The sequence below is a fragment of the Vicia villosa genome, unplaced genomic scaffold (genome assembly GCF_029867415.1).
Source record: "Vicia villosa cultivar HV-30 ecotype Madison, WI unplaced genomic scaffold, Vvil1.0 ctg.002106F_1_1, whole genome shotgun sequence".
Lineage (NCBI taxonomy): Eukaryota > Viridiplantae > Streptophyta > Magnoliopsida > Fabales > Fabaceae > Vicia > Vicia villosa.
Window position 1 is genome coordinate 59674 of NW_026705842.1, and position 25317 is coordinate 84990.

General features: G+C 31.5%; 1 protein-coding gene and 1 long non-coding RNA gene across 2 annotated transcripts; both read left to right on the forward strand.

Annotated features, from left to right (window-relative positions):
* Positions 1-16881: 16881 nt before the first annotated feature.
* LOC131637899 (cyclin-U4-1-like) lies at positions 16882-18957 on the forward strand. The gene is made up of 2 exons (XM_058908466.1): positions 16882-17301; positions 18595-18957. Exons 1-2 carry the CDS (start codon positions 16961-16963, stop codon positions 18869-18871), a joined length of 618 nt encoding a protein of 205 aa, XP_058764449.1. The 5' UTR covers positions 16882-16960; the 3' UTR covers positions 18872-18957.
* Positions 18958-21488: 2531 nt separating this feature from the next.
* On the forward strand, positions 21489-24196 carry LOC131637895 (uncharacterized). The gene is made up of 2 exons (XR_009294518.1): positions 21489-22036; positions 23511-24196. It is a non-coding gene; the product is annotated as an uncharacterized LOC131637895 (long non-coding RNA).
* Positions 24197-25317: the final 1121 nt, after the last annotated feature.

Here is a 25317-nt window from a genome sequence, read left to right on the forward strand (position 1 = left end):
TTTGAGATATAATTAAATAGATGGTCAAAATAAAAAAACATTAAAAAGAAATCTAAAGGTTTTCAATTAAGAAATCTAACCTCAAAATAATTGAGATTTTTAACATACATGGGCCTAAGTTTGGAGACCCAAAGTAAAGAAGCGACATAACTAAACCCATAATTTTTATCTTGACAACATCAATGATGTTCTAAACCGACAATTCCCATCCTTGACAACATCAATGATGTTGTCCATATAAGGTTGCAGATGATTAGATATTTCACAAATGTACTTAGTAAATGCCTTAGAGGTTTTGCTAGCTTCCAATTGTTTGTTTTTGAGAATGATTTCAACCACATTCTCTCCTTCAAAAAAGCTTAAAGTAGGGAGAGGACGTGATGCACGGGTAAATAGTAAAATATCTCCTTTCCTGAGAGAATATGTGTCTTTGATATTTTTCCATCCCTCTAAGTGAATGTTGCCATCTTCCTTCTTTAAGCACTGTGTAGTGCAGATCTCACCATTCCACAATTGTATGGACAATTGTTTTTCTAATACCTTGTTCCACTAATTAGTGATAGCAATTTAGGTAATTATCTAAAAAGAATAAAAATATATTTTTTCATGTTGAGTTTAATTAAGATATAACTTAGAGTAAATATAAAAATTATAGATTGAGTTATTAAGATTGACCATTTATTCCTCTGTGGACCTACATAAACCAAGCGGTTGGATTTAACATGCCACCCCCTAAATTATATTTGGCAACCCCCAATTTTTCTTAATTCCCAAATTGCTAATGAACAAATTTGGGATGGCAAAAACAAAATTTTCTATGCAAATATTTCAAAAAAACAAACTTATACTACCAGAAATTTCAAAATTTATAGAAACAGAAAATTTTAAAAGTGTTGTAATTTACCAGAGATTTCGAAATATCTAGTATTGAAAATAAATTTCTTTTTTGTCGAAAATGAACTACCGATTTTTTTTTGAAAAATCCAGTATTTTCATGAAATTTCCTTTAATTGAGAAAAATAAATTTCAATTTTTTTTGGTAAGGGCATAAAAGTAATAACACCCTTTATTGGGGGTGCCGGATATAAGTCATGGGGTGACATCATAATAAAAGTTAGGGGGTGACATTTTAAATCCTCCCGTTTCGTTTATTTAGGTCCATACAAGAAGAAATACTCTGTCTTATTAACCCAATCTATAATTTTATATTTACTTTAAGTTATATTTTAAACTCAACATCAAATACTATATTTTATTTATTTTTAGATAATTTCATCACTTGTTCTCACTAATCACTGCAATAAAGGATTAGAAAAACAATTGTCTATACAATTGTGGAATGTTGAGATCTGGACAACACAATGCTTAAAGAATGAAGATTGCAACATTCACTTAGAGGGATGAAAAAAGTTCAAAAATACCTATTCACTCAGGGATGGAATAACAAGATCTATACAGTATCATATGAAAGCCAAAAAAACCAATAAACAAGAAAAACAAGATCTAAACATAATCATATGAATGGAAAGAAAAACATAAAGAGGGGAAACGAGATCTAAATAAATTAAGCCATCTTACCCTTTCCACGATCCTGCCTCAAACCACTTGAAAAGTATAAGTAGGAATGGGGTGAGATTACTATATCTCAATGAGTTTCCCTATCCTACGGGTTCGCTCAGTTCTACAGGGAACATGCAATCAAACGGATTCACTGAGAATCCAAGTTGTCCTCACGGCCAGGTACAAGTACAAACAAGGATACACCATCATTGGAAGTCCCATAATTATCCAATGAGGCAACAACAACAAACAAGTCCATCACCAACACAAGCAAGTATGCAGACCCGTACCCGTGTACGAGGAATCCAAAAGTAGAATCTCCCTGACTACCTAGGCTGCCAAACCACACCCTCGGTGAGTTACTCCTGTACATCGTGTCAAGAGACTCACACAAGACCACCACACAATGAGTCAGATGAATCCCATGCGATTTAGGCCTACTTGGCTACACAATCTCATATGTGAGGAGTTACCGCAATGACTTCCTAAGTGGCGTCACTACCCCATCAATCATGTGGGGGAGATTGTTTAAATCAGGTGGAGTCTTTCAAACAATGCTCCGAAATTCCTATCTTCTAAAATTTGTAAGTCTTAGTCTTAGGGGGAGCTTGTACATCTCAGTGGGGGTTTTCTCTATCTTAACTCTGAGGAGATGATTAAAACAAGATTTGGTTATGCACTCAATCTTTAGGTTTCGATGAGAACAATACGTATATTTGTTATGCAACAATTTTTTTACTCTAATATTTTCTTAAGTGTGAAGATTCACTACTTTGATTGATTAGGACTGTTGTCTAGACAAATCATCAAAATCAGCGTCATCACACAATAGAAGAACTATTAATCTCAATTCTGAATTGACATCAGTAGTTTTGAAGAACGTTGAATGACTCATCAGAAAAAGGATTCACAAATTTTCTGAAGCGAAGCTACTTTTCAAGATCAGATTTCAGCTCAAATATGCTTCAAGATCAGAAATCAAAATACGTCTTTCAGATAGGCTGTTGTTTTCAAATCTGAAGACTTCTTTCTGTCTCTAAAGAATGTTTTCTCTTAGAGTGACTATATTACATGATCTCTTTACTGCTCTCTATACTTAATAAAAAAACTACATCTCAAAAAGGAAGAATCTGAAACTTGCAATAGAGTTGTATGGTACAACAATACATCACCTTGTCCTCTCTCAACAGTCATATTTAAATTTATATATATATATATATATATATATATATATATATATATATATATATATATATATATATATATATATATATATATATATATATATATCAAGAGACACTATCGTTGTAAAGCTATATTTTCAAAATCAACAAAAGAACTTCAAAAAGAAAAAGAGAAAGAAATATCTTAGAGAAACCGTGCTAAACACTCCATTGTGAGAAATCAAGTTTCTAAGAATATGCAAGAACATAAGAGTTGTGGATCGTTAGATTGTGTTACCATTTGTGCTAAACTGTTGATGTTTCAATCTTCTTTTTAGAAGCAATATCTTGTAAACATTACCATTTGTAAATCTGTTGAGATTTATATTCCTCAAGTGACAGATTGTTAGTATGTATACTTGAGAGGACTCAAGTGTCTTTCTAGATTCTTAGAGGTTGTTTGTAATCTTTAAAGATTAATGGATTAAGTCATTTTCTAAGGCGAATTCACCTTGGGGGTGGACATGATTAGCCTTTTCTAAGGAGAACTTGGATAACCGAAAGTCTTCTTCTTCTTCTTCTTCTTCTTCTTCTTCTCCTTCTTCTTCTTCTTCTTCTTCTTCTTCTTCTTCTTCTGTTTAACTATCTCATTAACTTTTGTGAAAGGTATTTCAAAGATTACAAGTTTTAGAAAACCCAATTCTAACCTTGCTTTCTTGTGTTTTTCTCTACCTTCACTATTGTACTTTATTTTTGTCTTCTAGCGCTTCCCACTCTTATCTTTTGATTCAAATGAAATTCTCTTCTTAGCATAGCAAAGATTATATCCAATGCTTCCATCATTCCACATTTGCCCTAGAAACCAGCAGGATTCATCATACTCTTTCCCTTAGCCAAGTGCAACTCTTGCTTCAGATTGTGTTCCTCGCTGCAGATCATTACAGTCTTGCCTCCACACAACATAAATAACCTTGAAACATGTAAAAACACATCAAAACAATGAAAGGGAGCACTTGTTGTGCTCCGAGCTAAAACAACTAAAAACCAATAAAACATTAATCAAAAGCTATTAACTACTAAATACTTCTAATATAAAAGCACATATTAGCTCACAAAATGTGTGTTCACATCCACACTCTCTAATTATCTTTCATTCCTGGCCGGAGTAATTTTAATATTGGATGAATCTAAAATAAATTCAAGGGTGTAGAATTAATTTTGATGTGTTTGATTGTTTTTATGTAGAATTGATTATGTCTGAAGATTTTATTCTATTTGAAATTAGAATTTATAATATTTTTAATTTAAATATGCTTTTTACAAGAAATTTTCTATGCAACTAACGTTTTTGCATAAATGTATTAAAAAAAAGGATCATGCTAACGAGTGTCTCAGAGTCAAAGACACTCTTTAAGCATTCCATATACAGAAAAAATTTGTTCAATAAATGATTTATTTCAATATCCAATACATTAAATACAAACAATTTCAATAAAACAAACTTTATTATTCTTTAAAAAAAGTCAATTATTTCCATTTTTAGAACATTAAATATAAGTATTGCTTACCTTTTTAAACTCTTAATAAGTGCCCCTAGGACTTACTCGTTAGTATTTCCCTAAAAAAAAAAATAGTCTTCAATTTATGTTTAATCACAATCAATTTTAAATAATTTATTCATTCAAAAATCAATTTACATCACAGCATAATTAAATACACATAGTTCCTTTCGGAATAATGACATGATGCCCAAAAAATTGTTGCTAATTTCAAAGTATCGGTTACCAAAAGCCAAACATTGTCATTATGTTTGAACTAATATTATTTAATTACTCTCAGCATATATCCAAAACAGTTGTATTGCAAATTAGACACCACATTATGGGCCAGAAATCTTACTAATTACATTAAGGACGTGAAAAAAGTTTCTTTCCATTTTCTATAAGCAATTACAGCCTATAGTTCCAACTAGGTTATCTGCTTTGGAAACATAATCCATCTCATTCTAGCTGTACTATCACAGTGCCTAGTTGTAGCCAAGTAATTGTATATTGCAATGTTTTAAAAATCGGACCGGCTATTAACTGGTGAGGCTACTGAGTCACTAGTTTATTGGTCGAATCACTGAGTCACTGGTCAAACCGCATGACCAAACCGAATTAAACCGGATAAAACCTGTCATTATAATAAAACTATATAGGTGTAAAACCGATCGAACCATATCATTCAATTTCTAAAAAAAATTATATTTAGCACTTAAAAATTGATATTTTCCCTACTGCTCCTTCATAACATTCACACTGATATATCAATATTCAATGTTAAAGAATGTTAAATGTTTCCATGTTAAATGTCAAATGTACAAGTTGCCAAAAGATTCATCAACTCTAATATTTCATTGTTAAATGTAAAACAAAAACACATTTTAATGTTAAATGTAAAAGTGTAAAACAAAAACACGATGCATCCATTTTATGAATAAATTTCACGATGCATCCATTTTTATGAACAAAAACACCAACTATAAATAAATTTCACAAACAGTGTATAATTTTATCAATAAATCTCCAAGAACAACAACTCTCAGACAACAAAAAAAATCAATAATATTAATTTCAACAATTTCAATTTCAATTTGAACTAACCCTAATTTTTTAACACATATCAGAATCAACAATGAAAAAACATACGGTGGTGCGGTGAGATTGAAGATGGAGGTTCGGTGAGGGGGAAGGAAACAGTCGCGACGGAGATTTGCAGCAAACGGCGGTTGTTCTTCTTCTTCGTAAGTGTATTTTCTAATTTCTATTCTGGTTGCAGATTGGAAATAGAGTGGGGTGTGTGTGCTGTGTGGGGCTTAGATGAAAACGTGTAATATTTTATTTAAAAATTTAAAAAACTCAAAAGTTAAAAAAAAACATTTGAACCACCGGTTTCCTCCGGTTCAATGACATAGGCGATCCGACAAACGAACCCGGCCGGTTACCTGGCCGGTTCTCAGTCCAACCGGTCCGACTGGCCGGTCCGGTCCGATTTTTACAACACTGGTATATTGACTTCAAGAAATGTAAATGTAATAATTATTAATTTCATAAGTATCAAACGTCTTTCAAAAAATATATATCATATTAATTTTTTTTGTTGCGATGAAGTTCGACATGTATTACAAATTTGATTATTAATTTTTTTATAAGCAAAATTCAATTAAAATGAGTACTAAGGGTACTCTAACCCGTTTACAAAAGTCATGGATTAAATTTGGAAAAGGAAAATTTCCTACCAACTAAAAATTATCCTAGATTATCCACCGGATTTTTACATAAATCATAAAAATTTCACTTGGATAAAGAAATATTACCTACACACAACCATTTCGACATTTTCAACTTAATGTTCCAACCCAAATCAATACACCGTAAAGAACCGTTTAAAATAATTTCATTTTGATACCTCCAGATACACCACAAACCGTTAACCAAATACCACAAGCACTATCCTTTAAAATCCCCACCTTTCTACACTCCCTCAATCACCCAAGCATACTGACAGAAAACGACCCTCCCAAAACCATCTCTATGTCCAACCATAAGCTAATATCATGCCAAACATGCCTAGAAAAAGAACAATCCAAAAACAGATGACTCAACTCTTCTTCCCCCGCAAAACACAAAACGTAACTAGGATCCAAGCTAACTCCTCTTCTTATCAACGATTTCTTTAAAGGCAGTCTGTGAATCATACATCTCCATCTGAAAGCTTTAGTTCTATAGGGGACAATAAACTTCCAACACGCAACTAAGCTCTGCCTGGTCGAATCTGAAACAGTCAGAAAAACATGTAAACCAAACAGCGCCAAGTAACCACTCTGAATTGAATAACACATATGTTTATCCTTTAACCAAACCAACTGGTCTGATTCAAAAACAGAGAAAACGACATTTGCAAGCAAAACTTGCAAAACCTGCAGATCCTCCAACAACATTGGCTCATCTGAAAGGATACCAAGATTACCCTAGACCGACACAAAACCGCACCAAGCTCCCATCTTATTAACACTGCCTCCCTTATCATCACTAACCAAAAACAGACTTGGAAAAATATCCACCAGCCTCCCCTCCTGCAGCCACTTTGCGCTCCAGAAAGGAATATCCTTTCCATCACCCAAATTGAACTCACAGTTATCAGACACAATTGAAGAGGAGAATTTAGATTCGATTTTCAACAAATCAGACCCCCAAGTAGACTTGGATTTATACTTTCTCCTTATACCAGAAGAAAAAGTTATATGTTTCAAATTAACGTGCCTAGCCGACAAAACTTTTGCCCAGAGAGAGTCAGGCCCTTGCATAATCTGCCAAATCCATTTGAATAATAGAACTACGTTAAACTCCTTGAAGCTCTTAAACCCCAATGCCTCCATCCATTTCACCCAAAGCTCCCCAAACCCCATTCTCTTCAGCATATACTTAAGGAAGCTCTAATTAACTCTATCGTATGCCAATTTACTTAGTTTTTATTTTGAAAAGAAAACATTAAAAAACCTTAAGATAAGGCACACATCTCAACTGTTTGAGCCTTCCTCCTCCACTTCGATGAAGGAATCCTTAAGATAAGAGTTTGTCAAAATAGTAAGAATGTTCTTAGGGGCTCTTCGTCGACGCGTGCATATTTTTTTTCATTTGGGGGTGGGATATGTTTAGTGAAATTTTCTTACCCATTTCGACCTGAAATAGACAAAGGAAGAAAAATAATTTAACATATTACCAAAAAACACAAAGAGGAAAACCTTGTCCAAGGTAACGAGTGTTAGAATCAAGTTGGTTAAGAAACAATGATCTCCAATTTTAGTTTTAAAGATAACAAGATGTAAGAGAATTAGATGAGGTTCATTTGGTTTTAATGTTTTGTGAAGGTTTGAAGATTTCAGGTTGGTAGTTCTTGTGTGGTTATGGAAGAGATTGACAATTCAACCATGAAAAATAAAGAGGTTTTTTCCAAGATTGCTTTAATAGAAATGTGTGAAAGTTTCTATAGAAATAGTTGGAGTTTTTATTGCCTTCAGACAAGCCAAGGCACAGACAAGAAACTTGCAGGACTTAGGAGAAGTTTATATGGAACAGATGATTGGAGTAAAATTCTTGAATCTGGAAGGTGGAATTCAAAATTGAGTAAAGATCTTACAAATATTAGTTTCAGACATTGTATACATTTGAAGCAAATTATTCAGGTAAAAGATTGTTTAATTTTTAGCATGATCTTGAATATTATGATTGTATTAAATAATATATAAAACAATTGTAAAATCATAGTAGAATACTACAAATTTTCAATTGCAAACCATTTGATAGTGGATTAAGCACAAAGCAAAGACGAACGTGTTCAACCACTATAAATCATGTGTACTATCTCTCTCTCCCTATATCTTTTAGATTCCGTTAAGAGTTGTATGCTTTTGATTTATCATTTTCTTATAAATTGCATGTAATAAGGTTTTATCGCCATCATAGCGGTTTGTTGTATAAAATTTGGTTTGTATTAAATCAATATTATGAACGATCTTACTTGTGATTAAACCTAGAAACTATAATAATAATAATATATTTCTCAATTAATCGAATAACTTTTATTTATACATCTCATGTAAAAAAATTAGACTAATTGAGGCATTAATTGTTTTAACTTCTTCATCCTTCATTCATTTTGTTTTTGAATACAAGTGTATGTGACACAATCATTTCAATCACATATATTGTACAAAATTCTACTATGTCGAGTGATTTCATAAAACTCAAATTTTGAAAAACAAACATGTCTTTAAATTGGTCTTTTTAGAAACAGACTATTCAACCTCTCTCCTCTAGAACATTTGATTCCATATCCTCCTCCAATAATTAGCCTCAGAGTTGGTCTTTTAATCAGTTGTGACTCCAAAATTTGAGAATATAGGAAACGATCCAATGGTGCATACAACAGATCCCTGATTTTTAAAGGCAAAAATTATGCCTATTTAAAGGATGATATGTATGTTAACTTAATGTTAGTAGAGAAAATGATTTGGGTAGCTATTGAAGGTGGGAAAATACACAATGAAGGGGGTTTAATTGTGTATAGTGAATTCTTTTTAGCTTCTTAAAACCAACTTCGGAAACTAAACTAGTTCATAATTCAACTACAAAATTGATAGCAACAGAATGAAATAAAGAGAAAAAGCAATAAGTAAATTCATACACAGAGTTATCTTGGTTCCTCCCACAAACTAAGAGTAGTCCAGTCTCCTTGTCCAACAAGTGATTTTTCACTATAATCAATTAGATCCCACTTGCTCAAGCAAACTAGCAAGAGACTTCTACTGCTCAATAACACTTGAAATAGACTTCTACTCAAGCACACAAGCATGAGACTTCCACTTCTTAAGTAACCTAACAAGAGACTTCCTATACTCTTAAATAAATTGCTTAGGAGGAATAGATAACTAGTATACTTGATGTAATATTAGAAGTATAGAAACGATACAAAATATGTATAGAATTCTGTAAACACTTAAGATTTCTAAGATATACAAGGATAAGAATATATAAAATCAAATCAAATCTTTCAATGGCTAAAGGTTTGTAAATATATCAGCCCATTGATGATCACTATGAATGAATTGAATATCTATCACACCCTTCTGAACATAATCTTATAGTGGGGAAAATTTGAGATCAAAGCCATTGGATTGACTTGACTCATTATTTCAGTGAAAGTCTCCACCGCACTTTATTGTTTCCAAAGGAAATGGGGAAAGAGCGAAATAAACCCAAAAAATAAGTTTTTGAAAAAAACAACAAAAAAGATATCTTAGTTACGCGTGTTGATTATACAAGGGGGAGGTTTTAAGCCCCCCTCATATCTGTGATACTCCACAGGAACCTTTTTGGAAATCTGTGTTTATAAAAAAGATGTTGTGTGCAAAAGAAATGGTCTTGTTTGTTTTTTTAAATAAGCTCGGCAAGAAATTACATATTATGCCTACATACCTTCTCGGTGCAATGGAGAAGTCAGAGCTAATGTAGTTCCACTTAAAAGGAAGATTTTTAAAAAAGGAATTAACACTTTATGATCATAGGAGAGAATACTCAGTCATTGATCTTAAACATGAGAACTAATAGATCATTTGCATCACAAATGAAAGAAGGGCTCCAACTTGGATAAAATTAACAAGTATGCCACTAGCTCTCTCAAGTGGAAAATATTCCATCGTATCAATCAATATCAAGATCGTGGGGGTATCACAACTCACCATAATAATTAATAGTGTATGAACTTTTAAAGAAAAGCCACTAAGGGCAAAAGATATTTTTTTTAGAAAGATTTTTAAAAGAGTTTGCAAACATAAGAAGGTTTTAGAAAAAGAGAGAAGATTTTGAAAATCTAAGAAGGGGGAAGAAGATGAAGGGACTATCTTAGAGCATAAAATAAAAGCTAAGGAAAAGAACGATCTAACCAAATAAGAAACCAACACTTGACATTAAGAGTCAATGTAGATTTCCCATCCTTTAGACTACCATAAGAAAGAAAATATAATACCAATTAGGAATCCAGATGAACTTGATATCTTTAACAAAACTTTCACCAAGCCTTTGGAATACATCATAAGCTCTTGACAAAAGTCGGGTAGAGTAACAGCTGTGTACAAATGATTTCCTTATCACAATGCCTTGGAATTAACCATCAAGGACTTTCAAAGAATCACCTGCATACACAAAGAGAAAACATAATGCCTTAGAGTAAACTCCAAGGACTTCCAGACAAAGAGAATATAACCACAGTCAAAGAACTCAGATGAAACTCTAAGGCGCTAGGGTCAAGGTCCTAATTCTAAGTCCATAGATCCTTCTTCCGAGTTTAGGGTATGGTAACCAAAGTCCAAGTCCACATTAAGTCTTTTAAGATTTAGGTTGAATATTAATATTTTAGTGTAAAATTAAAGTATGGTCCAAGTGGACAAAAGAAAAAATGGCGTAAACATAAACATACGTCTAGGTGGACAAAAGAAAAACTGCATAAACATAAAAATAAGTCAAAGTGGAAAAAGGAAAAATGGCATAAACATAAAGATGATGATGAATGATAAATGATAAAATAAAAGTATAAAATGATAAAAATAAAGGACAATATAATAAGGATCATAAAAGTAAAGTTAGTTGTTAATTTTTAATAGTTAGTAAATGAAGATCAATGGTAAGTGAATGATGAACTCGAGTTTAAATTCAATGAAAGCTCATCAGAAGATTGGTAGAATAAAAGCAACTACACGATAATCTTTCAAAAGTCTTAAACCAACCGCATATAATCTCGGCCATTTTTTTTATTATCTTTTTCCAATTCTGGACAAGAAATGTAGCGCTATGTTAAGCAATCGCCAAATAACTTATATAGAAGTCACCCTACAACGAGGCCGGTCAATAACGATTTGTGTGCTAATGCATGCGAGAGAAACGATATGTAGATCGTTTTTCGAAAGCGATGCCGCACGAAAAGAAAAGAGGTAACGGTCTCATCTTCATCAAGAACTCAAAAGATTTCCAATGATATCGAAGATTTTCATCGACCAAAATAAAAGTGAAGAAAAAGATGGAATCACATTAAAGGTTCCTTCCATCTTCAAGTTCAATCACTTAATATTGTGGATTAGGATTTTCACCCCATCAACACCCTAAGTCCATTGAATTTAAAGAGGAATTAGACCTCTAAACTTGCAATTTAAAGTAAACATCAAAAGAAGGAAGTAGGAGAAGAAGAAGAAGAACCAAAAACAAGTTTAAAAAGGCAAAAAACAGGATTCTGTCAGCATGAAATTGATTTCATCAGCTTCATTTTTCAAAAATTGTGTAAAACAACAGCATGAAATCGATTTCATCTAGAGGGAAATCGATTTTATCAGTGCATTTCTCAGAAAAAACAGCATCTAAAGGGAGAAAACTTGTGTAAACATAAAACCAAACACCTTGTGATCTTGGATACAATAGTGCAAAAAAATACCATCAAATCACCATCAAATAGCACCAAAGTAACACCATAGATGTAGCACACATAATCAACAAAGGATCACATCTTGAAGGATGGAAGTGGATCTAGTAATTACCAATTGAAATAAACTTCTTCAAGAAAAAATACCAACAAGCCTTGATCTACCAAGAATGGATGAAGAAAAAGTATTTCGATAAAGGTTTAGCTCAAAGATTAGTAAGATTCAATGTGAATCTCACTAACTTTTTGTGGAAGAAGAGCTTTGAGTGATTTGGGAAAGGTTGGGAAGAGAATTTGCAAGGGTGATTTTGGCTCTCAAAAGTTTGTTAATAAAGGAGAGGAGACCTCTATTTATAGAATTGGGAGTGAGGGTAGTGGCAAATTGGTAATTGTCCCTTGGAGATTAATTTGAATTTAATTGGTAAGAAATGGGATTAAAATGAGGTTTTTGAAGGAAATTAATTATGGTAATGATGTGGAATGTTGGTAATAATAAAAAGTGATCCAAGAAATGATCAAGTGGTGCACATGTCATCAAATGAGGGTGTATGGTAGGATTTAATCATGACGAGGCATGGAATTATGAGATCAAGAATATTCTCCCAAAAATGGTGCCCCAATATCACAAAGCTTTAGAATTGCTTCTTTTTGGCTCAAATTTGCTGCATGAAATCGATTTACCCAGGAGGGAAATCGATTTCCTCTGGGAAAAAGTGAGAATCTGGCCCAAAATGCATTAGGGAAATCGATTTATCCTAGAGGGAAATCAATTTCATCTGTCAGAAATGTTGAAAACGCCTTGTTTAATGGATGTTTTGGCTTGATACCTACAAAACACAAACATACAAAAGGAACAAAGCAATATTTTTGGTATTTTGGTTAGTGTAACATATACAAGCTAAACAAACATAGGTGCTTGATGGTTCCCCTCAGAGATGAAGTTAGCATAACACCAAAAACAAAACTTTAAGATGTAACTCTTGATTAATGATCGAGATGCAAATGATGTATGATATTAGGGTCAAAATTTGGGGTGTGACAAATCTCTAATAAAGTGATGTTTTATTTAAATATGTTTGGTTTTAGAATGTTGAACTGGAATCTTTGTTAAACAAATAGTAGCAGTATTATAACAGAAAATAGGTATACTGCTTCCACAAATTTGATAATCCTCTAGCTGGTATTTCATCCAGAGAAGTTGTGTAGAACATTTAGCATCTGAGAAGTGTTCTGCTTGTGCTATAGACAAAGAAATAGTTGGTTGTCTTTTACTAGCCCATGATATTAGGTTTTTACCAATGAATTGACAGTTTCTACTAGTGGATTTTCTTTCAATTTTATCCCTAACATAGTCAACATCATAGAATCCAAATAACTTATAATCTATGGATTTTTTATAAAGAAGTCCTAGATTTTTTGTTCCTTTCAGATACCTAAAGATTTTCTTAACAACAATTAAGAGAGCCTCTCTAAGATTTGATTGAAATCTTATACAGAAGCAAACACTGTACAAAATAACAGGCCTAGAAGTTGTGAGGTAAAGCAAAGAACCAATCATACCTAGATATAGATTTTGATCCACCTTAGTGTTACGCCCTTCTTTGTTTAGGTTGTAGGTTGGAGGCATAAGAGTTGCCATAACCTTATAGTCTTCAAGATTGAATTTCTTCAGCAGCTCCTTTGTGTATTATGACTTATGAACATAGATTTAATCTTTACCTTGCTTGATCTAAATTCCAAGGAAGAACTTCAATTCACCCATCATGCTCATCTCAAATTCAACCTGCACAGTCTCAGAAAATTGCTTGCAAAGAGAGGCATTAATAGAACAAAAAATTATGTCATCAACATAAACTTGGACAATTAAGATATCCTTATTCAGAGTCTTTTCGAATAATGTAGTGTCAACTTGACCTTTTTGAAAACCGTTTTCTAACAAGAAACTGCTCAATCTCTCATACCTAAAGATAATTGTAAAATAATGATTTTCACAAATTTGATTTCTCTTAAGCTATTATGTTTTATATGATTTATTTTATAATATCGTACTGTATGTTTTGTTTTATTTGATATGGATGATGGAAGATTGACCCCTTACAACCAACATTTTAGGTACCAATGAATTTGAAGATGTGAAATGAAAATAGTGTGATGTTTCAAGTGATCGCGGAGAGAAAATTGAGTTTTTTTTATCAACCTCATTTATTTTACTTTAAATTATATATCTTTCCAAACTTGTAATTATAATTTTATATTAAAAATAAATTGCAGCTTTTTTTCAAAGTAAATATAGTTTTTGAACAAATGTTTTGGATTAAAATCTGTGGCATTACAGAATGCGTCTATTCTCTTGCACCAATCTTTTTCATCTTTCTTCTTTTTGGTCAACGAGAGTGTGTGTCCCCTTAGAGAAAAAAACTCAAAAAATGTGTGAGGAAACACATCTCTAATACCATTGTTGTTCTTGTGTTCTAGTTCTTTTTGGATAAAGGATTATATTAAAAAAATAAGATTGATACACAAAAAGGTGGGGGGACTAGACCAAAAATCCACTCAAAAGTATCTAAATCTATAAAAAGTGAAAAGAGTTTGATCAATCAAGTGATATGATTGATCAATCTACGAACAACCACAAATGAACCTTGAAATTCAATTTTTCCAAGAACCTTGAGAGAACTTAGAAAGTGTTCTTCATTCACCAACACCTAATTCCTTGTTGATACATTGTGATTAACCTCCTAGAATGTGGATCTTGTGAATTTTTCTTGCGCGTGTGAGATTCTTCAAATACTATTAATCATCTTCAACCTTTTTCAAAAACCATTGTTATGGACCTTCAACTTTAAAGATTGAGTATAAGAGGTAGATAAAAGGTACATTAGGAAATCTAATGTTTTTCTTTGAAGTTATGTTTTTGGTGTATTAGGTGGAATAATCGATTATTGAATATGGATTTTGTTTGTGTTTTATTCACAAAGAAAGAAGACTGTCCCTATACTCCATTGAAAACTTTGACAAAACCATGTGAAGTATTTCGTAGAACAAAGTTGGGATTTATCCAATTAATCGAGGCGAATGGCAATCGCTTAAACAAGTTTTCGTCAGATTCGAGGGAAAAATGTTGCAGAAAGGAAGTTTAGAGTAGACTATTGTGGATAACAAGATTATTGGATTAAGATCATTGAGGATCTTGTATGTAGTAGTTGAGTATTTGCATCAATAGAAAGAATTGTTATTGAATTCGTGCGTAGGCTAATGCAGTCTAGCTATTAGCATCCAAATTGATGATAATTCGTTGTATCAAAATACTTGTATATTAATTAACTCTTGAAAATAGTGGAAGATTTGGTTATTTTTCCCAATGGTTTCATACCATATTGAATAGTGAAGTAGGCATAGCGAGGCCGATTGCCGAACTAATATATATATATATATATATATATATATATATATATATATATATATATATATATATATATATATATATATATATATATATATATATATATATATATATATATATATATATATATATATATATATATATATATATATATATATATATATATATATACTTTCTTCCTTCCCCATCTCTCTTTATCATGTAGAAGTTAAATCATAGCATGATTTGTATGTCATTTATGTTAGATCAGGTTTGTAGTGATTTGTTATATATGCATAGGTTTGTGTTGCATCGAACCTATTGAATCATGCTTAAGTTGATTGTGTTAAACAACATTCTAAGTTAAGATATAAGATTATTTGAATTAAGCAACTTGAATTGTCTTAATTGACTCAAATCATTGTTTGATCATTCTCTTATCGATAACATTAAAATACATTGGATAGAATCAATATTGATGAGATTGCATGCTTTCATGTTATGTTCTTTTTACTTCCGCCCAACAAACTCTAATTTTTTAATTGAAAATTTTCAAATTGTTTAAAAGGGAACCAGGCTTATTTAACTCACTTCTAAACTTTTTTTTCATACTTATATTTTCAACCAACACCATCAACGTGCAGAACATCCTTTAAAAATAACTTATATAAATCAAGTTTGATTCTCTATCTCAAATCAAGAACCCACTCTTAAAAATAAATAATTACATATTTTAGCATGATAGGAAAATGACTTACAAAGACAGAAGATTTAACTCTAGCTATAAATAATAACCTATCACAAATTTGAAATGTAATAAAGGAATTTTGTACCGAGTTTTTTTATAGAAAAAACTAGAGGAGTTTAGTATAGAATTTTTTTACTGTATAAATAAAGAATAAGGAAGGTGTTGCTTAACCAAAATCATAATTGAGTTTGGAGAGCACCAAAATCTTTAACCAATCCAGACACAAAGTAATGGACTCTTTGATACGCCAAATCTCTAAAATCAAATCAAAGTTGGATCCCTTCACATGAACCTTACAAATTAGTGACTATTCTTTATTGTACTATTAAAAATCTAAAACATATTTGGGTCACATGAACCACCTTAAATCAAAGCACCAATCACCGCCACCTTTCTCTGCATTTGCTCTATTGGTTAAGCAAAGAAATAGGAACAAAAACAGCATATACTAATACTAAAGTCTAAAGACCAAACATCATTGCAAATCCATGTTATGCCACTCACTTAAACAGAATCAAAACACATGCAAAGGTCCCTTAAACGTGGGACCCTTTTACTACCGTAACAAAATTTGTCACATGTATTCACATGATGGGTATGGAATGCCATCTCTATTCTCACAAATAAATCACCATTAAACCATAATTTCACTGTAATAAAGACACATAGAATCTAGGGTAGCAAAACGGGTCGGTAGGTCAGAAATGTCTGTTTTGTCCGATTATTTTTTGACGAACTTAGGCTTTAAATTCCCTCCCCCTCAAATATCTCTAATGAGTCAAAAATCTTAGACCCGCATCTTTAATTATATATGTTTTGTTACTTTCTCATTTTTTTTTTCAAAGTTTTACCGGTCGTTCTAATCGGGGTGGACATGGTACATAGATTCCACCATACATTTCAAAATTTAAATTTCAAAGAGGCATTTTAGCCAATTAAAGCACCTACCCTAAAAACCAATTTCACTTTTTTTTATACATATATTTAATGTATTCATTTTATAATATATATTTTACATGTATATATTGCCATTACCCATAATACTATGAGACATAAATTCCAAGCACTCTTGTACAAAAAAACTCCTTATTACCAATGGCAGAGCTTGAGAATCCTAATGAAATGCCAAAGCTTATAGCTTTTCTATCTTCTCTTCTAAAAAAAGTAGCTGAGTCCAATGATATCAACCAACAACAACAACTACAACATCAAAAGATCTCAGTTTTTCAAGGCTTAACTCGACCCAACATCTCGATTCAAAGCTATCTCGAAAGAATTTTCAAGTATGCAAATTGTAGTCCATCATGTTTCATTGTTGCATATGTTTATCTTGACCGTTTCACTCAAAAACAACCTTCTTTGCCTGTTAATTCCTTCAATGTTCATCGGTTGCTCATTACAAGCGTTCTGGTGGCTGCTAAATTCATGGATGACATGTAAGTTTATTCATCTTGTGTTCTTATTAAGATACTCATATTTTTGTTTCTTTCATTAAATAAATATGTTATGAAAGTTTATGGTAAACAATGATGAATTGTGAAGTTTTCTTATGTTATTCATCGGTATAGAATTTATGTGAAATCATCCTTTTGGTGGAGTTATTTAAATTTGAAGAAGAGCATACTCTATTTTATTTTTAGTTCTAAAAGATTTAGCTGCAAACTTCAGACATATATATGTTTAGAAATGTTGGAGACTGAAAATTCTAAATTTTAACAGGTTCCATCATATCAAATATTTATGCAATTTTTTTAATATATATATATATATATATATATATATATATATATATATATATATATATATATATATATATATATATATATATATATATATATATATATATATATATATATATATATATATATATATAAAAGTATTCAAATTTCTAATTACAATTATTACTTTTTTTTAATACCATTAATTTGCATTGGAATACAAAAAGTCGATATTAAATACATTATACAAACTATACAACATATTAATTATATTAATAACATTTTTTAATATGAGTAATAATTCAAAATAAGTGTTACATGAAAACTGAAAATCAATTATTTTAATTAATGGCATTTTTTTCAAATGTTACAAAGTATTATATAACGTGTGAATATTTAAAACCATTTGAGAATTTTTGAATTTCTCCACATGAAATTTATGATGTTAGATACACCTAATCAGATAAAAGCATTCATTTATGTTATTTACTACTCCTTTCTAGTTTGTACAATAATCATGTGATATTTATATGTAAATTGACAGCGACCATACAAGTTAAAAGAATATAGCTTTGCTTGTGAATAATATACTATGTCCAGCCTGTCGTTCCATTAGATGGAGACAACCCACCCATGTGATCCCCCTTATTACATGGAGATGCACACACCCATCTAACTTTTATTCATGCTCCACCAAATTTTCAATAAAAAACATTTTATTAATTTGATCAATTAGAGAGGATCAAATTAATAAAATAAAAAATTAATAATATGTGAGTGAGGGTTAGAATGATACTTTTTTCTTCGTCTTTAATTTTTATGTATGAGAGTTGGTTGAAGTAATTCCGTTCTGAATCAAATGTGTAATAACTATGATATTTAGGGTTTCGAATTCTGACGATGATATTCAATTTTTCTCAATTAAGCTATGGTTTGCTGAACATTTTATTAATAAATTATGTCATATATTATAATTTATAATATAATGCTTCCATATTTTTAAATTTTCAGATACTACAACAATGCTTACTATGCAAAAGTTGGAGGAATAACAACCATAGAGATGAACTTTCTTGAATTGGACTTCTTATTTGGTTTGGGATTTTGTTTAAATGTAACTCCAAACACTTTCCAAGCCTATTGTGTTCACCTACAAAGTGAAATGATGCTGATGCAACCTCTAAATTTTACAGATTATTCCTTAAGTTTAGGAAAATCACTAAATAATCATTTATGCTTTAATGAAGATGAATCTTCACATCAAAAGCAACAACAGTTAGCTGTTTGAAATTTTTCTTCATTTCATGTATGTAATGTAATATTCTGGTTGTAGAGGGTTGAGAACCAATTAAATTATTTTACTTGTGGTCTTCACTTGCAGTAAGAAATTCTCATTGCTACAGGTTTCATCCACCATACCAATTTCCAACTATGAATTAATTTTCTGCCATATGCATTTAGAACTGACACACTGAAACATCCGATGAACTAAATTCTCTTCTTGGCTGAAGCACATAAGAAAGACTATGTATGCTCATTGTACAGGATTCCTCTTTTGAATAATGATTATATATAAACATAAAAGCGCATACAAGTAAAGCAAAGAATTTGATTAGCTTGGTTGGTCAGGGTAGAACTTGTATTTTCCAATCGTATGAGTTAGATTTCATTTGACATTATTTATAAAATTCTCCATCATTTCTTCTTTTAAAAATTTTGGTGGCCGAAACTTCTTCATCATCTTTATTATTCGAAACATATATTCTCTTTGATGAAACTTCTTCAACATATATTCTCTTTGCCATATGCATTTAGAACTGACACACTGAAACATCCGATGAACTAAATTCTCTTCTTGGCTGAAGCACATAAGAAAGACTATGTATGCTCATTGTACAGGATTCCTCTTTTGAATAATGATTATATATAAATATAAAAGCGCATACAAGCAAAGCAAAGAATTTGATTAGCTTGGTTGGTCAGGGTAGAACTTGTATTTTCCAATCGTATGAGTTAGATTTCATTTGACATTATTTATAAAATTCTCCATCATTTCTTCTTTTAAAAATTTTGGTGGCCGAAACTTCTTCATCATCTTTATTATTCGAAACATATATTCTCTTTGATGAAACTTCCTCATTAGCAGACAATGATTCTTTGGAAGATCATTCATCTACTGAAATTATTTTTCAAACGAAACCATGAAGTTGGATTCACAATTTCTTCAATAAAAGAATCTCTTTAATGAATAAAGATGATTCTTTTAGGATTCTTAAAGTAATCCTTTCACACTTCAACATTTGAACTAACTTGTTGAACTTTTCACCTAGATTTTTATCTTCTGAAAATCACAATCATTTGATATTTTGATTTAAAGATTAGATCAAGTTTTTGATTCCAATTCTTAACTCTTAGATATTTGTACACAAAAGAACTAACATATCTTAAAATGTTACATGATTTTGTTAGAATTTTTTAAAAAAATATTAGAAGTTATTTGAATTATTTTTTTATAAATTAAAAGAATAATTTTGACTTTTAATTATTTAAATCTTTATCATTAAAGATTATAATATAACTAAAATCATATAGTTTTTTAAAATGATATATCTAAAAATTAATGTTTTTAATAAAATAAAATTATATTTAAATGATATTTTAAAATCTAAAAAATAATAAAATATTCAAAACATAATTTTAAGTGTTTTATAAAAATTCAGTTAAATTGTTGTAGTTTTAAAATAAAATTAAACTTGAAAGCTTTATAATTATTTTGATTTTCAAAAAAACAAAAGCCAAGGATTGAACTCATAACATATGGATCCAACCGTTATAGCATTAAGTTACCATCACTACCGCTGGGACGTGTTGAACGTTTTGTACATTTAATGAAATATATTATATTTAATATTATCACTATATTCTCAAAGCCCATAAAATAAAAATTTTGAATGAGAAAATCAGAGTCTCGTAGTTCGTGGGTTGAAAAAAAGTATTTGTTGGTTGTTTTATTAAACAACATTAACGTTCACTCGCGTTCTAACAATTAACATTGCTTGTATGATGCTTACACGTGAGGAGGCTTAAGCATATGTTCGTATTGTAGTAGAACGAAAATAACGTGTTCTTTCTAGAAAAATTTCAAGGTTGCCCTAAGGCGAAAAATGAGATTTGATTGGTTGGAGCTGATTATTAGGAGATGTATATCAAATGGTCCACTAATACAGCGGGTATTTGAATATATAGGGAATCGGGAAGAATACACCACCAATTCCTTTTTCATCCTTTAATTACAAAAAATTGTCCTAATTTAAATTGCAACAAAGTATATGAATGGAGATGAAAGTGACATGATCAAAAGGATTGTGTACCAAAAATAGGGAAACTAACCTAATTTAGTCATGCAAGTATATACCTAAATTTCTAGGATTTTGAAAAGGGAATGGTATTTTTTTACTTAAGGGAACATTATGGTACAAGTCCTAAATGCTTTAATTCAAATTAAATTGATCAATTGGCACTTAATCACTTAACTGAACCAAGAATCTAAGGGAGCATGCAAGTACTATACGTCATTATTGTCAAGCATACAAGCCTTAAGCATATAATCAATGATCATGACCCAAAAGAAAGAAAAAAGAGAAACATAAGGTCGAATATGATCAACCCTGATTTCTAACACATTTGCTAAACAAAATTTGATCAAAACTAATTTAAAGATAGACAAAAAATTAATCAAATGTGGTGTTTATTACTTTATTATTTTTTAAAAGCGAAAAAAACCTAAAGAAAATGAAAGAAGAAAAAGGAAAAAGAAAAATAGGTTAAAAGGGCCTCTGGGGATGTATACCTAAAATTCTGAGTGTATGGCCACAGTGGCGCTGCTGGGCATGGGGCTTGAAGGCCCAAGTTCGTTTTTGTTTCAGAAATAAAAAATAAAAAAAAAAGGGTGGAGAATAGGAAATGGGGTGTACGCTAGAGTAATGGTATTGGAATTTGAGAATCAAAACATGGGCAACCTCTCAATCTCCCTTTTCTCTCAGACCAAGTTTCCTCGCTGAAAATCGCCCCGCCGCGGCGGAGGCGGTGGAGCTTCACCAAAACCACGACTCCTCCCATCACCACACACCTCTCTCCACACTTTATTCCTATCTAACCTTCATTTTCTCATAAAACCCAAACTCATCCCTTCAATTGATTAGAGCATTGAAAAACCCTAATCCAATCAAATCAAAATTAAATGCTCATGACATATCGAATGGGATGGCAAGCTTAGGGCTATGATTCAGTGATGCAAAGGCTACATTGTGGTATCGAAAAAAAAGGAGAAAGGATGAATAAATAAGAGTATTGTGCACTGACCTACGGAGCAAATTTTTGATTTGGTAAAGGTTGTAAGTTGAAGATGAGGAGCGAAAAAAGAAGACCAGAAGGGAGATTCCTAGGTGCTCAAGTAAGCTTGCTTAACTTTTCGTGCATGAATTCCCGTTCCTTTTTCTTCTCCCTTCTTATTTTTGCTTAAAGTTTCTTGTTGAATTATTGTGAATAGTTGCTGAGATTGTTGTTGTGTTGATGGAATATGATAGATGATAATATGATGATGTAGATAGAACCATATGGAAGTAATTAATTGAGATAGATTTATGATGAGGTATTGGTGATGATGCCTCAGATATAGATGAAAATGATAAGGTTAAGCTTCAGCTCAATCAGAACTTTGATGAAAAGCTTTGAAGAAGATGTTGAGGAAGCTTTTCATCTAAATGTGAGGGTTTGGAGAGATTTTAGCATAGTAGCTTTAGAGTGAAAGTGACTTAGGGATGAAGAAAGAAATGATTGTTTAAAAGGCGAGGATTGAGTGATTTTGGGAGGGAAAACAGTTGGGAGGTAGTTAGAGATGAGTGGATGTGAGCTATTAAATTGGAATATGTGGCTCTATCTTATTATCAATGGTGGAAATTTAGTTAGATTGGGTTTTAGTGAAGATTTGAGAGTTTAGTTTAGTTTGATTCATTTTTGGCCATTGGATGAAGAATTAGTTTGGTAGAGAGATAGAGGGCTAGTATGAAGGTAGTTAGAAGTTGGTTTAAAAGTTGGTTAGAGTAGATTTTGAGAGAGTTTGAGAGAATGCGTAATGTTTTGAAAGCTGGAAATAGTTGGAGATTCGGGTAAAGCAGTTAGTAGTTGGAATCTTGTATATCCTAGGTAGTTGAGTGGAAGTTAAGGGAAGATAGGTAAATGAAGGTTTATGGAGAAATAGGTAGTTAAAGGTAGAAAATGTTGGGATTTTGAAGAAGTACAATGTTGGAATGTTAGGTAAAGAGGCATTAGTGAAATGAATGAATAAAACTTGAATTTTGGCTATGAACTTGAAACTTGAATGCTTTAAACTTTTATTATTTGATGAATGATCCATGGATGATATAAGTTCATTGAAAAGTTCTTTTTTATGTTGAAAAGTGGATTTTCGAGTGGTGTAAATTCATGAACCAACTTCTGATTTTTTTGTCATAGAATTGCCTTGAAATACCTTGGGAAAACTCATGATTTCAATTCAACATTATGTAAACTTTTCTATGCTTTTCCTTGAGTTATTTTCATACTTTTCCATGACTTTTTGATTGTTTAAGTTCATGATATGGAAGGTTAACTTGATTCTCCTTTTTCCTTGTAGCTAAGTGTTAGATACATGGTTTTAGCATTGGTAGAATTTTGCTAAAACATGATTTTTGAAAGATGTTAAGCAATATGTCATAACATTTTGATCAAACAAATACAGCTGAGTATGAGTTTACATTGAAAACCTGATGTTCTCACAAATGTCGTGACATTCTAAACCAGAACATCAATACAGGCTATTTAAATATTGACATATTTGATTTGATTTTGTGATATCTCTTTTGGATATATATCAATGATTTGCACAGGTCAAGAAGATTTAATTTTAAACAAGTGAATCAAATCTCCAACAGAATTAAAGATTCTAAAATTGGATGATTGAGACGATTTAGGAAACTTGAATATTTGTTCCAAGATTCAAAGAGATTTATCTGCAGAATTTGTTGCAGCTCTCAGCTTGTGGATCAAGTAAAGATTTCGAAGCCCATGGATTGTTGAAGACTATTTAAAGAGAACCCTAGACCTAATGTAACCAAGTCTTTTATAATTGAAAAATTAGGTGAAGGTTAGAGGTCTTAGGTTTTGAGAGTCTCTTGTATTTTAAGTCACCCATGTATCTTTTGATACAATGTGGTAGACTGATTGTTACTTGATTGTTTGTCAAGTTGTTATTCTCACTCTTCAAGCTTGTAAGCATAGAGTTGAGTATTGGTCTTGGTTGAAGCTTTTAAGTGTTATCTTATAAATTGGGTTGCACTTGATATAGTCACTAGGATTGAGACTGTTAGATATCACCGAGGTGATTTAGGAAGTGAGATGGTGATTTCTCATTTTTATATGTCAATTTCTAGGTAGAAGTTGCACAAGATAGTGATTAAGTGAGAAGTTGTAAACTGGGACAGTTTAGGCTTTGAATTAATATTGTCATAGTGGATTTCCTTCATGGCTTGGTAGCTCCCAGAGTAGGTGTTATTGCACCAAACTGGGTTAATAATTCTCTATGTTATTTATTATTCTGCAATTTTTAATTCAGTATCAATTTCATTTTGGTTTGTTTTCAGATGTTGTAACATCTGTCTTGACATCATGTGTTGTGGAGACAAGTGTTAGTATGTGTAGTAAGTTCCAGAATTTCAATTGACATCAGAGCATGCCCCCTGGTGTGTTTATTTGGTGAGCTTCAGGGAGATATTTTTCTGGTACTATTTTTCTTTTGGAAAGCTAGAGTGATAACATTCTGGAAATCAATGGACAGTAGAATTTTGAAGTTTGTCAGGTTAGAAGAATCTTGGTGATTAAGAAGACAGAAGGGAAGAGTATGAGACTCTTTATCACTTGTATTGTGGCCAAAGATACTTGGGAATTTCTCAAGTCCACTCATAAAGGCACATCTAAGTGTGTTTGGAAGAAAACGGTTCAGATGTGAGGCTGATCAAGAAGTATTATGGTCTCTAATCAAGAAGTTTGACATGAAAGTGACGAGCTATTGAAGAAGAACAAAAGAATTATTTTTGTTCCTAACTCTTTAGGAGCTTGTGTTCTGGTATCTAATGTAGGGTTTCTTATTGCTATTATTTTCCTTGAAAGGCAATCCAACCACTTTTGAGGAGAATGGATTGTATGTCTAGACAAATGTCCAAAACATCTGTTCTAACATCAATAAGTCTATGATGCTCAAGATAAAGCTAAAGCTAGGGGTAATTCCTTGGCTTCTTTGAAGACCTTGGATTCTTTGTGGAGTAGAATTCCTTACCTATCTCAAGAGCAACTGTATGGGTTTTCTATTTCTTGGCATAAATGAAGGATGTGTTCCTGATTTTATATCTACCAAGGATGTTACTGGTTTGACAGGAAGATGAACTTCTAATGTAGTATTTTGAATTGAAGAATTATCTTATGATTTTTCAAATTTCAAGTGGAATATGATTTTGGTAACACGATTGATGTTCTTTTGCTTCCATCAAATTAATAAGATAAGCCAACTGATCCAACGAGTCTCCCATTTTTTTATATTATTTTTTACACGAAAGAACAAATATGATTAAAATAAATTCAAAAAAAATACAAAAGCACGAAATTTAATCTAAGAAAGACAAATAAAAAATTTGAGAATTT

Excerpts from the sequence above, each read along its gene's own strand:
- LOC131637899 (XM_058908466.1), top strand. The coding sequence starts at position 16,961 with ATGGCAGAGCTTGAGAATCCTAATGAAATGCCAAAGCTTATAGCTTTT. Across the intron at positions 17,302-18,594 it reads GCTAAATTCATGGATGACAT|ATACTACAACAATGCTTACT; the intron begins GTAAGTTTATTC and ends TTAAATTTTCAG.